General features: G+C 40.7%; 2 protein-coding genes across 4 annotated transcripts in view; both read left to right on the forward strand.

Moving 5' to 3' along the window:
• Positions 1-8,152, forward strand: part of UEVLD (UEV and lactate/malate dehyrogenase domains) — a 55,308-nt gene extending 47,156 nt beyond the window's left edge. For all 3 annotated transcript variants that reach the window (XM_049618134.1, XM_049618143.1, XM_049618124.1), the window contains 2 exons: positions 1,251-1,374; positions 4,117-8,152. In XM_049618134.1, the coding sequence (XP_049474091.1) occupies positions 1,251-1,374; positions 4,117-4,284 (292 nt within the window). In that variant the 3' untranslated portion in view covers positions 4,285-8,152. The remainder of the gene's footprint in view (positions 1-1,250; positions 1,375-4,116) is intronic.
• Positions 8,153-9,514: 1,362 nt separating this feature from the next.
• Positions 9,515-13,045, forward strand: part of TSG101 (tumor susceptibility 101) — a 43,578-nt gene continuing 40,047 nt past the window's right edge. Inside the window, exon 1 of the mRNA XM_049618219.1 lies at positions 9,515-9,671. Coding sequence (XP_049474176.1) covers positions 9,630-9,671 — 42 coding nt within the window. The 5' untranslated portion in view covers positions 9,515-9,629. The remainder of the gene's footprint in view (positions 9,672-13,045) is intronic.

Genomic DNA, 13,045 nt, shown 5'->3' on the forward strand with positions numbered 1-13,045 from the left:
GGCTTTTTTAATGTCTATATTTGAGAGAGAGTGAGCGGGTGCATGGGAGAGGCAGAGAGAGAGAGGGAGACAGAGGCTCTGAAGTGGGCTCCTGAGAGCCCGATGCAGGGCTCAAACCCATGAACCATGAAACCAGGACCTGAGCTGAAGTTGGATGCTCCACCTACTGAGCCAGCCAGCCGCCCCAAGACTTTTAGGTTTCTAAACCTTCAGCTTAAGGTTTTTAGACTGTCACAACTGGAAAGAATATTCTCCTACTGAGAAGAGTAGTGTACTGTATAATCCATTCTAATCTGATTCTCTACATAATCCTGCATATGTAAGGAAGAAATTATAAAAGGAAGAAATTCAAACATGTTTATTTAACTTAAATCATTTTTTATTTTTTACATAGAGAATGTTTGCTATTATAAAACTTCAAATACTGCAGATATCTATAAAGTAGAAAGCGAAAAGCTGGGAGTATCCCATTCTTCAGAAACAACTGTTGTTAACAGTTTAGTGTCCAGGTGTCCAAACATTTTTCCAGTGCTTATGCAACTATCATTATTATTTTTATTACTTGCATAATGATAAGTTTATGCTATTCATATTATCTTGCAACTTGCTTCATTTCCTTAATAATAAATCTTGGAAATGTTTCCATATTGGTCATATAAATCTACTTTATTCCTCTTCAGGGCTATACAGTACTACATTTGGATAGTGATTTATTTAACGAGTGCTCTTTTGATGAGTTGTTTCCAGAATTTTTTTCTGTCTCATCCAAGACAAACATGCATATATTTGCATACTTGAGCATATTGCAGTGGAATAAAATCCCTGAAGGGGAATTTCTAGATCAGTTGTTACTAAATCTTCCTCCTAAAAGACTGTATCACTCAACTGCAGTTAAGAGAATGCCTGTTTCTCTGAAGCGTCTCCAAAAGTAGGTATCAATCTTCTTAAATTTGCCAATTTTGATAGGCAATAGTGGTGTATTGTTCTAACTCATATGTAGTTGAATATTGGTAGAGGTGAGCTTCTTTCTATGTTATTAGGCCGTTTGTATTTTCTCTCTGTGAACTACTTTCCTGACATTTTAAGAAAAATTTAGTCATTAGATTATCTGTAGGCTTTCCTAACAATTGCTGTAGAAGTCTTATTTCTGAATAAAAATACATCTAATTAAGGCCTTAAACAATGTAAAACTGTGCATATTTGTGCATTTTCTGAGATTTACTTATTTTTTATTTTTTTTGGCAACCTAGAGCCATGGAGGTGTTACGGGTAAAAGGTCAAAGATCCTGGTCTGTTGGACTATCAGTGGCTGACCTGGTTGACAGTATTGTAAATGATAAAAAGAAAGTACATTCTGTATCAATTTTAGCAAAGGTAATTGCTGTTTTTATACTCTACATATGTTAAACTTTTATATTATTAATATAAATTCAGAAAAAGTGCTGCTCAGACTGTATCCCAGGTGTCTTCAGTGTCATTAGCTTTTAGGGTACCACACTGGAAGAGACAGTTTGGTCTCAACTCTATCTGCTTGGTTACGGGAAGTCTGGATTTCTACCAGGTTGCCCCTCACCCCCATGTAATTTTGGAGAAGCCTCAAGAAACGTTTATATATTCCATAAAGCTCTTCTGGTTCTTCTGGTAAAGTCATTTATCACCTCAGCCAGCCATGTCACCCCAGACTGATGTGCTAACTAGTTTTAGCTGGTTGGCAGTCTGCTTCTCCAGTTCACTTTGTCCTTTACCACTTTATCCCAAGAATAAAGTCCCTAAAGCACAGCTAAGACAAGGCACAAATGCTTAACCAATTTTCCTGAAAACTTCAGAATATCAGGATGAAAAGAAAACATGGAAAGGAAAACTTAAAACAGGTTACTGTATTTGACTGGGCCCCTCCCCAGGGAATCCACTCTGACCATCTTTTTTCTTGGCCCACAGCCTGCTACCCATATGGCAGGGGCCTACCTTATCTCCACACAAAGTGGCTGTCTCTGACCAGCTTCCTCCTATTTCACACAAATTTTCTGAAACAACGAGTTTAGAAATTAAATAACGAAAGCTTCTGAAGGAAATTGAAGAAGATACAAAGAAATGGAAAACATTCCATGCTCATGGATTGGAAGAATAAATATTGTTAAAATGTCAATACTACCCAAAGCAATCTACACATTCAATGCAATCCCAATCAAAGTTGCACCAGCATTCTTTTCGAAGCTAGAACAAGTAATCCTAAAATTTGTATGGAACCACAAAAGACCCCGAATAGCCAAAGTAATATTGAAGAAGAAGACCAAAGTGGGAGGCATCACAATCTCAGACTTTAGCCTCTACTACAAAGCTGTAATCATCAAGACAGTATGGTATTGGCACAAAAGCAGACACATAGACCAGTGGAACAGAATAGAGAATCCAGAATTGGACCCACAAATGTATGGCCAACTAATCTTTGACAAAGCAGGAAAGAATATCCAATGGAAAAAAGACAATCTCTAACAAATGGTGCTGGGAGAACTGGACAGCAACATGCAAAAGAATGAAACTAGACCACTTTCTTACACCATTCACAAAAATAAACTCAAAATGGATGAAGGACCTGCATGTGAGACAGGAAACTATCAAAACCCTAGAGGAGAAAGGAGGAAAAAACCTCTCTGACCTCAGCCACAGCAATTTCTTACTTGACACACCTCCACAAGCAAGGGAATTAAAAGCAAAAATGAACTATTGGGACCTCATGAAGATAAAAAGCTTCTATACTGCAAAGGAAACAGTCAACAAAACTAAAAGGCAACCAACAGAATGGGAAAAGATATTTGCAAATGACATATCGGATAAAGGGCTAGTATCCAAAATCTATAAAGAACTCACCAAACTCCACACCCCAAAAACAAATAATCCAGTGAGGAAATGGGCAGAAGACATGAATAGCCACTTTTCCAAAGAAGACATCCAGAAGGCCAAGAGGCGCATGAAAAGATGCTCAACGTCACTCCTCATCAGGGCAATACAAGTCAAAACCACACTGAAATACCACCTCACGCCGGTCAGAGTGGCTAAAGTCAACAAATCAGGAGACTATAGATGCTGGAGAGGACGTAGAAAAACAGGAACCCCGTTGCACTGTTGGTGGGAATGCAAACTGGTGCAGCCACTCTGGAAAACAGTGTGGACGTTCCTCAAGAAATTAAAAATAGACCTACCCTATGACCCAGCAATAGCACTGCTAGGAATTTACCCAAAGGATACAGGAGTGCTGATGCCTAGGGGCACTTGTACCCCAATGTTTATAGCAGCACTTTCAACAATAACCAAATTATGCAAAGAGCCTAAATGTCCATCAACTGATGAATGGATAAAGAAGATGTGGTTTATATATACAATGGAATACTACTTGGCAATGAGAAAGAATGAAATGTAGCCATTTGTCGCAACGTGGATGAAACTGGAGAGTGTTATGCTAAGTTAAATAAGTCAGGCAGAGAAAGACAGATACCCTATGTTTTCATTCATATATGCATCCTGAAAAACTTAACAGAAGACCATGGGGGAGGGGAATGGGGAAAAAAAGTTAGGGAAGGAAGCAAACGATAAGAGATTTTTTTTAATGTTTTTATTTATTTAATGTTTTTATTTATTTAATGAGAGAGATTGACAAGTGTGAGCAGGGGAGGGACAGAGAGGGGAAGACACAGAATCTGAAGCAGGCTCCAGGCTCTGAGCTGTCAGCACAGAGCCCGACGTGGGGCTTGAACCCATGAACCGTGAGATCATGACCTGAGCCGAAGTCGGATGCTCAACCGACTCAGCCACCCAGATGCCCTAACCATAAGAGACTCTTAAATACTGAGAACAAACTGAGGGTTGATGGGGAGTGGGGGAGAGGGGAAAGTGGGTAATGGGCATTGAGTAGGACACCTGTTGGGATGAGCACTGGGTGTTGTATGGAAACCAATTTGACAATAAATTACATTTAAAAAAAGTTAAATAACGAAAAAAGTTTTTAGAAGTTCAACTTGTACTGGAACTAGAAAAGCAAAGGAGCTATCCATATTTATGATATTAATTTTTTGCAGTGATTTAGCTCTATCATAATCCCTGGTTTTTTTTTCATTTCAGGGATATTATGATATAAACAATGAAGTGTTTTTAAGTTTGCCTTGCATCCTTGGATCCAGTGGAGTATCTGAAGTCATCCAAAGCACAGTGAAGGAAGATACAGCAACTGAGAAACTCCAAAGCAGTGCATCATCAATCCATGGTCTCCAACAACAGTTAAAACTTTGATCCTAAAGTACAGAGTTACCTGAAAGGAAAGGTCATTCAATTTTGCCAACACATACAGGGTTGAGAATTTCTGTATCTTATTAGTTACCCTTACAAACTGCTTGGTTAAGGTAGACGGTTTCCAGTTAGCACTGTAATTTGAATCCTTAGGGAGTTAGATAAGGAGGGGGAAGAAATCTAATTTTCTTTGTCATTCTTGAGGTATCTAAACTGTTCTTTAAGTCTATAGAAGATGTAGACATTCATCTACAATCTACAATATGCATCATTTAAATTTATGGATCCTCATCTAAAAGCACATTCAGCACTTTGGGAATATTTTGAAAGTAATATACTTTTAAAAGAAAATTACTCTTTATTACAATAAACATGATAAGCTGAAGGTCCAGTATTGGTTTACAGAATCTATGCTGGGTGTGTTTTCAAGAGATCCACAGCTTAAGGTATTGTTTCTTCTTTAAAATAAAATCGGTAGTAATAGGAAAGCATTTTGTTTTCCCTCTTTAAATTAATTAGCTACCCCTGGGTGTCTCAGTTGGTTAAGCCTCCACCTCTTGATTTCAGCTCAGGTCATGATCTCCCTGTTCATGAGATCAAGCCCCACATCAGGCTCTGTGTTGATGGTGCAGAGCCTGCTTGGGGTTCTCTCTCCCTCTCTCTCCCTGCCTCTCTCTCTCAAAGTAAATTTTAAAACCTTAAAAAAAATTAACTAGCTACTGAAAAGTAAAAAAAGAATTTTATGTGTACTTTAAAATATTAAAAGGGAAGGTAAAATTTTTAATATTTGAAGAAAAAGTGTAATTTCCAGTGGGACTGTCCTTTTTGAAATTTTCTATAACCTCTTCTTGGGATATATAATCTCTAACATCTCAAAAACCAATTATACTGCTAGTAGCATAGAGAAATGTGTATTTAAAAATTTTTTTTTAAGTTTATTTACTTTTGAGAGAGAAAGACCGAGCATGAGCGGGGGAGGGGCAGAGAGAGACAGACTCAGAATCCAAAGCAGGCTCCAGGCTCCAAGCTGTCAGCACAGAACCCTACGCGGGGCTCAAACTCACGAACTGTGAGATCATGACCTGAGCCGAAGTTGGACGCTTAATCAACTGAGCCACCAAGGCGCCCCAAGAAATATGTATTTTTAGTAGAAATAGATTATGAATAAACGCCAAGCAATTTAAGTTTAAAATATGAGGCTTTCCTGAAAACCATTAGTCGTAAGGGGAAGAAGATGGATGGACTGGCTATTCTGAGCAAATCCTTTAACCCCTCCTGAAGAAATGATTCAGAGCACATATGCCTTGGTGATGGGTCAGTAACTCTATCTTCGTATATGAAAGGTAGCATATTATTACAGACGTAACACACAACTAATTAGTAACAATTAATAACCAACACATTTCAGGTACTGTGATGAGCATTTTATTATTTTATTGAATCCTGAAAATCATCCACTGAGGTTGGTTTTATCATTTTATAGAGGAGAAAATTGAGGTTTAGTGCCCAAGGTGTCACAGCCAAGAGGCACTTAAACACGTAGCCTCTACTTTTTTAAGCACTAGAAGGAAAAGCCTAACAGCCAAAATAGTTACCACAAGACCATAAAGCTGGGGTTCTATACACTATAGAAGGATTACTTCTATTCTCATGTAGAGGCTGACTTAATTTTTATTCCAACAGAGTTTTTTGAAAGATTGATTCCCTGACTTCCCATACTTGCCCTCAGCAAATAGCAGAGAGGAGTATACAGTGAAATAGGCGTTCATTTAATCATTTATATAGTATTGCCTGGAAGCCTACAATACACCAGGCACCATACTGGGCACTGCAAATATAGTGGTGAGCAAACCTGGACTAGGTACAAGCCCTCATGGTCCATACAATCTAGTATGGGAGACTTGTAATCAAATCTCACAAATAAATGTACAATTGCAAGCGTAATAAGTACTGTGAAGAAATTCCCAGTGCTTTGAAAGCATATAATAGGCAAATCCAAAGCTGGTCGAGAGATAGGAGCCCAGTAAGGCAGACACATCCTAGTTAAAAAGAATCAAACTAATTCTGATTTAGTATAGTAATGAATGCTTATAACGATGAGCTTAAATCATAAAGATAAAGTGAAATTATACCCAGTGTCCCATGTTTAAGAATGTAGAAGAGTATTTAATATGTTTGGAAAGATTCCCACCAGAATTAACTGGGATATAAAACCTTGGATGTTTGAAGAGATAAGCATTAGTTCTGTGTAAGTTCACTACATGGGTAGATTATTTTGGTGTCGCTCTTAACAGTGTATTCTCACTATCCTTTTGCACAAAATAGGGAAGTAAGACTAAAAGAACCATTTCTTGTATTTTTTAAACTAGCCTTTTCTAATATCTGTGATCTAATTAGAAATTAGATAATTTCTACTATCTAATTTCTAATACCTCTTGAACAACAACCTAACTGCAGGATACTGTGTAATAGATCAATTACCAGGAGTTCACCATGTTAATTGCAAATTAAGGTCAATGCAATGCAACAATTACTGAGCATCTACTGTTATTCCAAATACTATGTTAGAATTTGAGTACTCAAAGTTGAGTAATAGTCCTTGCCCGACAGAAGCCCACCTTATAGAAATAATTCTGTCAGTTATTTCCTTAAGTGTTGACTATTAGCAGTTGTGTTGTAGGTTTCATATATGTAAGTCAAGAAACAGTACCACCACATTACCTCACTATCATTTGGTGATAATCGCCACTCACGGTTGTGATATTAACGTTCACTTCTTAATTTTTCCAAAATCATGCAGTGTCTTCTTCTTATGATTTTTAGTGGGGCTTGGATTAAAATGCTTCTTTGATTTTATAGTGCAGAGATTAATATTTTCCAGTTTACATTGTAGTTTTCCTCAAATATCAAGAACAATGAATAAAATAAACTTTGACTTTAAAATCACCCAAAGATGCCTAACTTATTGAGTGGAAGGAAATTTATGCAGATTGAGGAGAAAGTTTCTTTTATACACTTCATGCAGTACCCAGGATATTTAAGTGGCTTAAGTGCAAAAGTAAGAGACTAGCTTTTGTTAATTGTTTTCCAACTTTTAAAAATTACTTTTAGCAAGAAAACTTTTTTTTTTCAACATTTATTTATTATTGAGAGACAGAGCATGAGCATGAGCATGGGAGGGGCAGAAAGATGGGAAGACACAGAATCCAAAGCAGGCTCCAGGCTCTGAGCTGTCAGCACAGAGCCCGATGTGGGGCCGGAACCCACAAACCGCAAGATCATGACCTGAGCGGAAGTCGGACGCTTAACCGACTGAGCCACCCAGGCGCCCCTAGCAAGGAAACTTTTTAAACAATGTATTACCTGCATCCTCCCAGTTGATAAAGTGCAGTTACTTTGAGAGTACTCCTGAGTAAGCTATGGCTTTAAGACCACTTTGGAAACTACTCTGCTTTTAAGTGACATAAACGGTGCAGTGGAAGGATAGACTGTCCTATAATTTGGTTTGACTGGTGCTGTGTGCTTAACTAACACATGGTGTCCATATCCAAAACAGTAATACCTATTGGGATAGCCTGTGCATGTGTGTGTTGGCAATAATTTAAAATGATACGTCCACATGGTTTCAATTATGCCCTCTGTGTTTGTGACCTCACTTAGATGCCAATTTAAAAGAGAATTAAGAGTGCCTGGGTGGCTCAATCGGTTAAGCGTCCGGCTTAGCTCAGGTCAGGATCTCAAGGTTGGTGAGTTCCAGCCCCACATTGGGCTCTGTGCTGACAGCTTGAAGCCTGGAGCCTACCTCAGATTCTGTGTGTGTGTCTCTCTCTCTGCCCCTCCCCGGCTCACACTCTGTCTCTCTCTCTCTCTCAAAAATAAACCGTAAAAAAAAAAAAAAAAAATTAGAAGGGAATTGATACCACAGCCTGTTCCTCACTGGCACTAAGCTAAAATCCAAATTATCATACTTCATGTCATCAAACCCGAGCTTTAAAATAGCTTGAGAGGACAACAGGGTTACTGGGTGTTGAGTGAGGGGATGGGCTAAATGGGCCATGGGCATTAAGGAGGGTACTTGTTGGGATGAGCACTGGGTGTTATGTGTAAATGATGAATCACTAAACTCTATTCCTGAAATCATTATTACACTATGTTAACTAATCTGGATTTAAATAAAAATAAATAATAAATAAATACCTTGAATGACACTGTGTGCTTATAAAACTGGTGGTGAGTGCAATAATGACTAATGTAAATGAGTATGAAGAACGTTTATGGGTAGTAGAAATTCAGTTAAGATCAAGCACCTACTCTTGCTCTGTTCAAGGATGAGGATCTTAAGGTGAGCCTGCCCTCCAAGACTTGGGCTCTGACAGTGGCAGGCTAGTATGCAAATGTAGTACAAGGCAGAATGCGGCCTGTATTAGATTTATGCCTAGGCACAGAGTTCTGACTTGGCGGAATGGTTTCCCAGAGAAGAAATCACCGTCTGGGGGGCGCCTGGGTGCCTTAGTCGATTGAGCCTCCGCCTTCGGCTCAGGTCATGATCTCCCGGTGTGTGAGTTCGCGCCCAGTGTTGGGCTCCATGCTGACAGCTCGGAGCCTGGAGCCTGGAGCCTGCTTCGGATTCTGTGTGTGTCTCTCTCTGCCTCTGTCCCTCCCCACTCACTCTGTCTCTCTCTCCTTGAAAAATAAACATTGAAAAAAAAAAAGAAAAAAATCACCGTCTGGATTCCTGGGAAACCAGGGCTCTGCACTTTGCCCTTGTGAATGTAGTATGAAAGATTTTTAAGCTAACAAAACAAAAACCTGGTAATCAGAGAGACCCTGGGCATCATGTAATGCTAGCCTCTCATCTCAGAGTTGGGGGAAAACTTTAGCCCCGATTACAAGGGCACTTGCCTTCTAGTCTCACAAGGGCAAGTTAGGCGCACAACAGTTTTAGGATTCCCAAAGCACGTGATTGATGGTCATTAACGCTCACTAGCAAAACCTTCCTACTTCCCCTCCCTGCACCTGCTCCCTTAATCTAAGGCAACCGTGAAACACCTGATCTTATCCCGTCCCAGGGTTTCGACCCTCGCAACAGGTTTGTCCTGATCACTGGGACCCGACCCGGCCTACCGAGCGGAGCCCATCAAGACACTAGTCGGAACCCACCCCACGCCCGGCCACCCGGAAGTGACGTCAGGGAAGCGGAAGAGCTGGCCTGGTGGCCGACTTCCTGTTGTTAGAGGCGGGGGGGTGGGGGGCTGGCTACTAGGTGTGTGATTGTGTGGGGCGGCCTGGGGCGGCCCCGGAGCGGCTGACCCTCTGCCTGCGGGGACGGGAGTCGCCAGGCGGCCGCCATGGCGGTGTCAGAGAGCCAGCTCAAAAAAATGGTGTCCAAGGTGAGTCCTCAGCGCGCCGGCCACCCGGCGCGCGCCCACCACTCCCCTCGGCGCCCGGCGCGGCCTGGCCGGACTCAGCCCAGAGTGCTTCCCCGGCCGGAGGCCCAGTGCCGTCCTCTGTCGCCTTTGCGGCCCCGAGATGCCTGTCGCCTTGTGCCGGAATCCCCGATACGTGGCCAGGGGAGGTTGGGGGGCGGCGACGGTCAACAAAGGCGCGGAACCGAGGCCGCCTGCCACCTGCCGCCCGCCCTCCTCTCTGCGGGTAGAGTTTGGAACAGTCTGTGGGGCAGTATAGTTTTCTTCCTAGTTTTTATAAACACAGAGAGGGGGTTGGACTTAATTCTCGGTCTGAGGCACTCCACTTCTGTCCCGGTGTAGGGATCCGTCAGTCTTCGCCCTTACGTCCCGGCCCCCAGAGATTGTGTCCTTTTCAGTTTTGTCTTTTTCACACAGCCCAGCACCCGACCCGCGGAGGTCAGGAACTGTTGATTGAATCGGTTCAATTATAAGTACAAACGTCCAGAGAAGCCTAAATACCAGTACCTCACTACCTCGATGGAATAAATAGAATTCCATGACCGCCTCAGAGACTGTGATTTGCTGAGAATAACCGCCTTTAATGAATTGTAGGCTTCTTACAACGCGAACTTCTTTGCTTTGAACTTAATTTCTAATCTTCACAGTTCAAGACCGGTGTATTTTTTTTTTAATTCTTAAAAAGTTGATAGACATTTTGTATTTTAAAGCCATGAATTATTTTGATAATTACTTTAAGTGTGGCACCTGATAACAGTGAACTGACTTCAGGTGGGGGTTTTTCTTTCAATTTACTAATTAGGAATAAGATGTGTGTGAGGGGCTTGAGAGTTGAATCTTCTCCAGTTCAACGGGTTAGCTTTGGAGACTTTTGTCAAAGCAAGAATGGTAGGAATCGAAATAGTTTAAGCAGTTTTCATTATTAATAAAACTCGCTATTATGTATAAATTTATTTCTTTGAAAAATGTACTATTCCTCCCCAGTAAAACAGTCCCCATAGCCATTGATTGAAGAGCAAATAACCTGTAAAGAGAAAGTTTTGGCTTTCAAAATAAAATTTCTCTTGGTTGTCTAATATCTTCTAGGCTTCTTGATTTTCTTTTGATAGTTCTCCTTAATTGCAGAGGACATTTGGGGGAACCCTAGTAGATTATGGCCCAGGTCTATGTTGAAAACATTTATACGTCACTTTAAAAGACAGTACATTGTTTTACATACGATGTAACTGACAAGTATTCGTTCCATGTCATTTTTTTTTATTTAAAAAAAAATTTTTTTTAACGTTTATTTATTTTTGAGACAGAGAGAGAGCATGAACGGGGGAGGGTCAGAGAGAGGGAGACACAGAATCTGAAACAGGCTCCAGGCTCTGAGCTGTCAGCACAGAGCCCGACTCGGGGCTTGAACTCACTGACCGAGAGATCATGACCTGAGCCACCCAGGTGCCCCTCGTTCCATGTCATTTTTGATGTTTAAATTGCTAGCATAGTCATTAAAGTCACTTATATTCCTTAGCCTGTATCTAGAAGTATATAAGGACAAGAATGTTCAAATAATGGTTTTGGATTTTAAAAACCATGATGAATCAAGTTTCCTAAACTTCCTGCAGAGGGACATGCCTTCAAAGACAGAGGCAGAACATCTTTAGAAGATATTTTGTATCTCCACCTGCCTCCCCCTCCATCCTCCTCCTTTTTTCCCTAAGAACAAAAAAAGGACATAGAGAAGAGGTGGGAGAGGACATTCTACCTAACTTTTGGTTCTTGACCTAATATCTGAAAAACTGAGTCTCCTACAAGTGGTAATGTCAGTTCTGAGTATCAACTTCTTTTCTATCCAGCCTATGAATAGAGAAGTAGGAATAGTGAGTAGGATAATAAAAGTAGGGGCACCTGAGTAGCTCAGTCAGTTAGGCCTCTGACTTCAGCTCAGGTCATGATCTCATGGTTTGTGAGTTTCGGGCCACATCAGGCTCGGAGCTCACAGTGGAGCCTGCTTCGGATCCTCTGTCTCCCTCTCTCTGCCATTCCTCTTCTTGCTTTCTCTCTCTCAAAAATAAATAAACATTACAAGCTAATCATAAATGACCACATATTATATGATTCCATTTACATGAAACGTCCAGAATAGGCAAATTGATAGAAACAAAATAGCAGTTGTCTAAGGTGAATTGAGGGGGAGGGGGTAGTTATGAGGGAATGATTGCTAAAGATACAAAAATTTTTTTTAATGTTTATTTTTGAGAGCGTGAGCGCAAGTGGGGGAGGGGCAGAGAGAAAGGGAGACAGGATTCTGAAGTGGCGCCAACAGCAGAGACCCGGATGCAGGGCTGAACTCAACAAACCCTGAGACCATGGCCTGAGCTGAAATCAGGAGTTGGACGCTTACCCAGCTGAGCCACCCACATGCCCCAGGGTACAAATTTCTTTTGGGGGTGATGAAAATATTCTAAAATTGTGGTTGCACAGCCCAGTACTGAAAACCATTGAACTTTGTATAATTCATGTTAAGTGTGTGAATTACAGGGTATGTGAATTACTGATTATCTCAGTAAAGCTATTATCAACAGAAGGATGGGAGAGGGAATCTATAGATTAAAAGACATCTAAACAAAATAGCAATGTATGGACTTTACTTGGATCTCTATTCAAACAAATATGACCGCATCTTTGATAATATTAAGGAAACGGATTATTTTACTATAATAATAGTATTGTGGGTTTTTTAAAGTTTGTTTAAGGGTATACACAACTATTTATGGGTGACAGGATGTGATGTTACAGTTTGCTGCAGAATGATAAAGGAGGAGGAAAAGGTGAATGAGGTGATAGGTTAAGATTGGTTGTGAGTTGATTATCATTGAAGCTGGGTGTACGATATAGGGCGCTCATTGTACTATTCTGCCTACGTTTGGATATGTTTGAAATGTTCCATAATAAAAAGTTCTAAAAAGAGAGAACAGGAAAAGAGCAACCACAGACAGCAAATTTAGGGAGCTCTTTGCAAGAGTTGCTATACAGGAGAACCGTGAGAAGTGTGGTTGTAGCTGCTGAGGAAGGGGGCTGGTCAGGAGCGTGTTTGTGCAAATTAGATGGTAGAAATAAGAACAGGTTTGTGTGCTAATAGGACTGATCCCACAGCACGGAACAAGCGGTACTTCAGGACAAAAGAAGGCAAGAAATGCTGAAGGGTTTCCTTTCAGTAGACCTTCTGGATTGATTCCCTAATTTTTCTTGTGTTTTCTCCCTTATTGTCTGGCTACACTATGTCTTTTTGCACTAATCTCTGTGAGATTTCCTTGACCATATATTCTAATCCTCCTACTGCTTTCTTTCCC

The sequence above is a fragment of the Panthera uncia genome, chromosome D1 (assembly GCF_023721935.1).
Source record: "Panthera uncia isolate 11264 chromosome D1, Puncia_PCG_1.0, whole genome shotgun sequence".
Taxonomy (NCBI): Eukaryota; Metazoa; Chordata; class Mammalia; order Carnivora; family Felidae; genus Panthera; species Panthera uncia.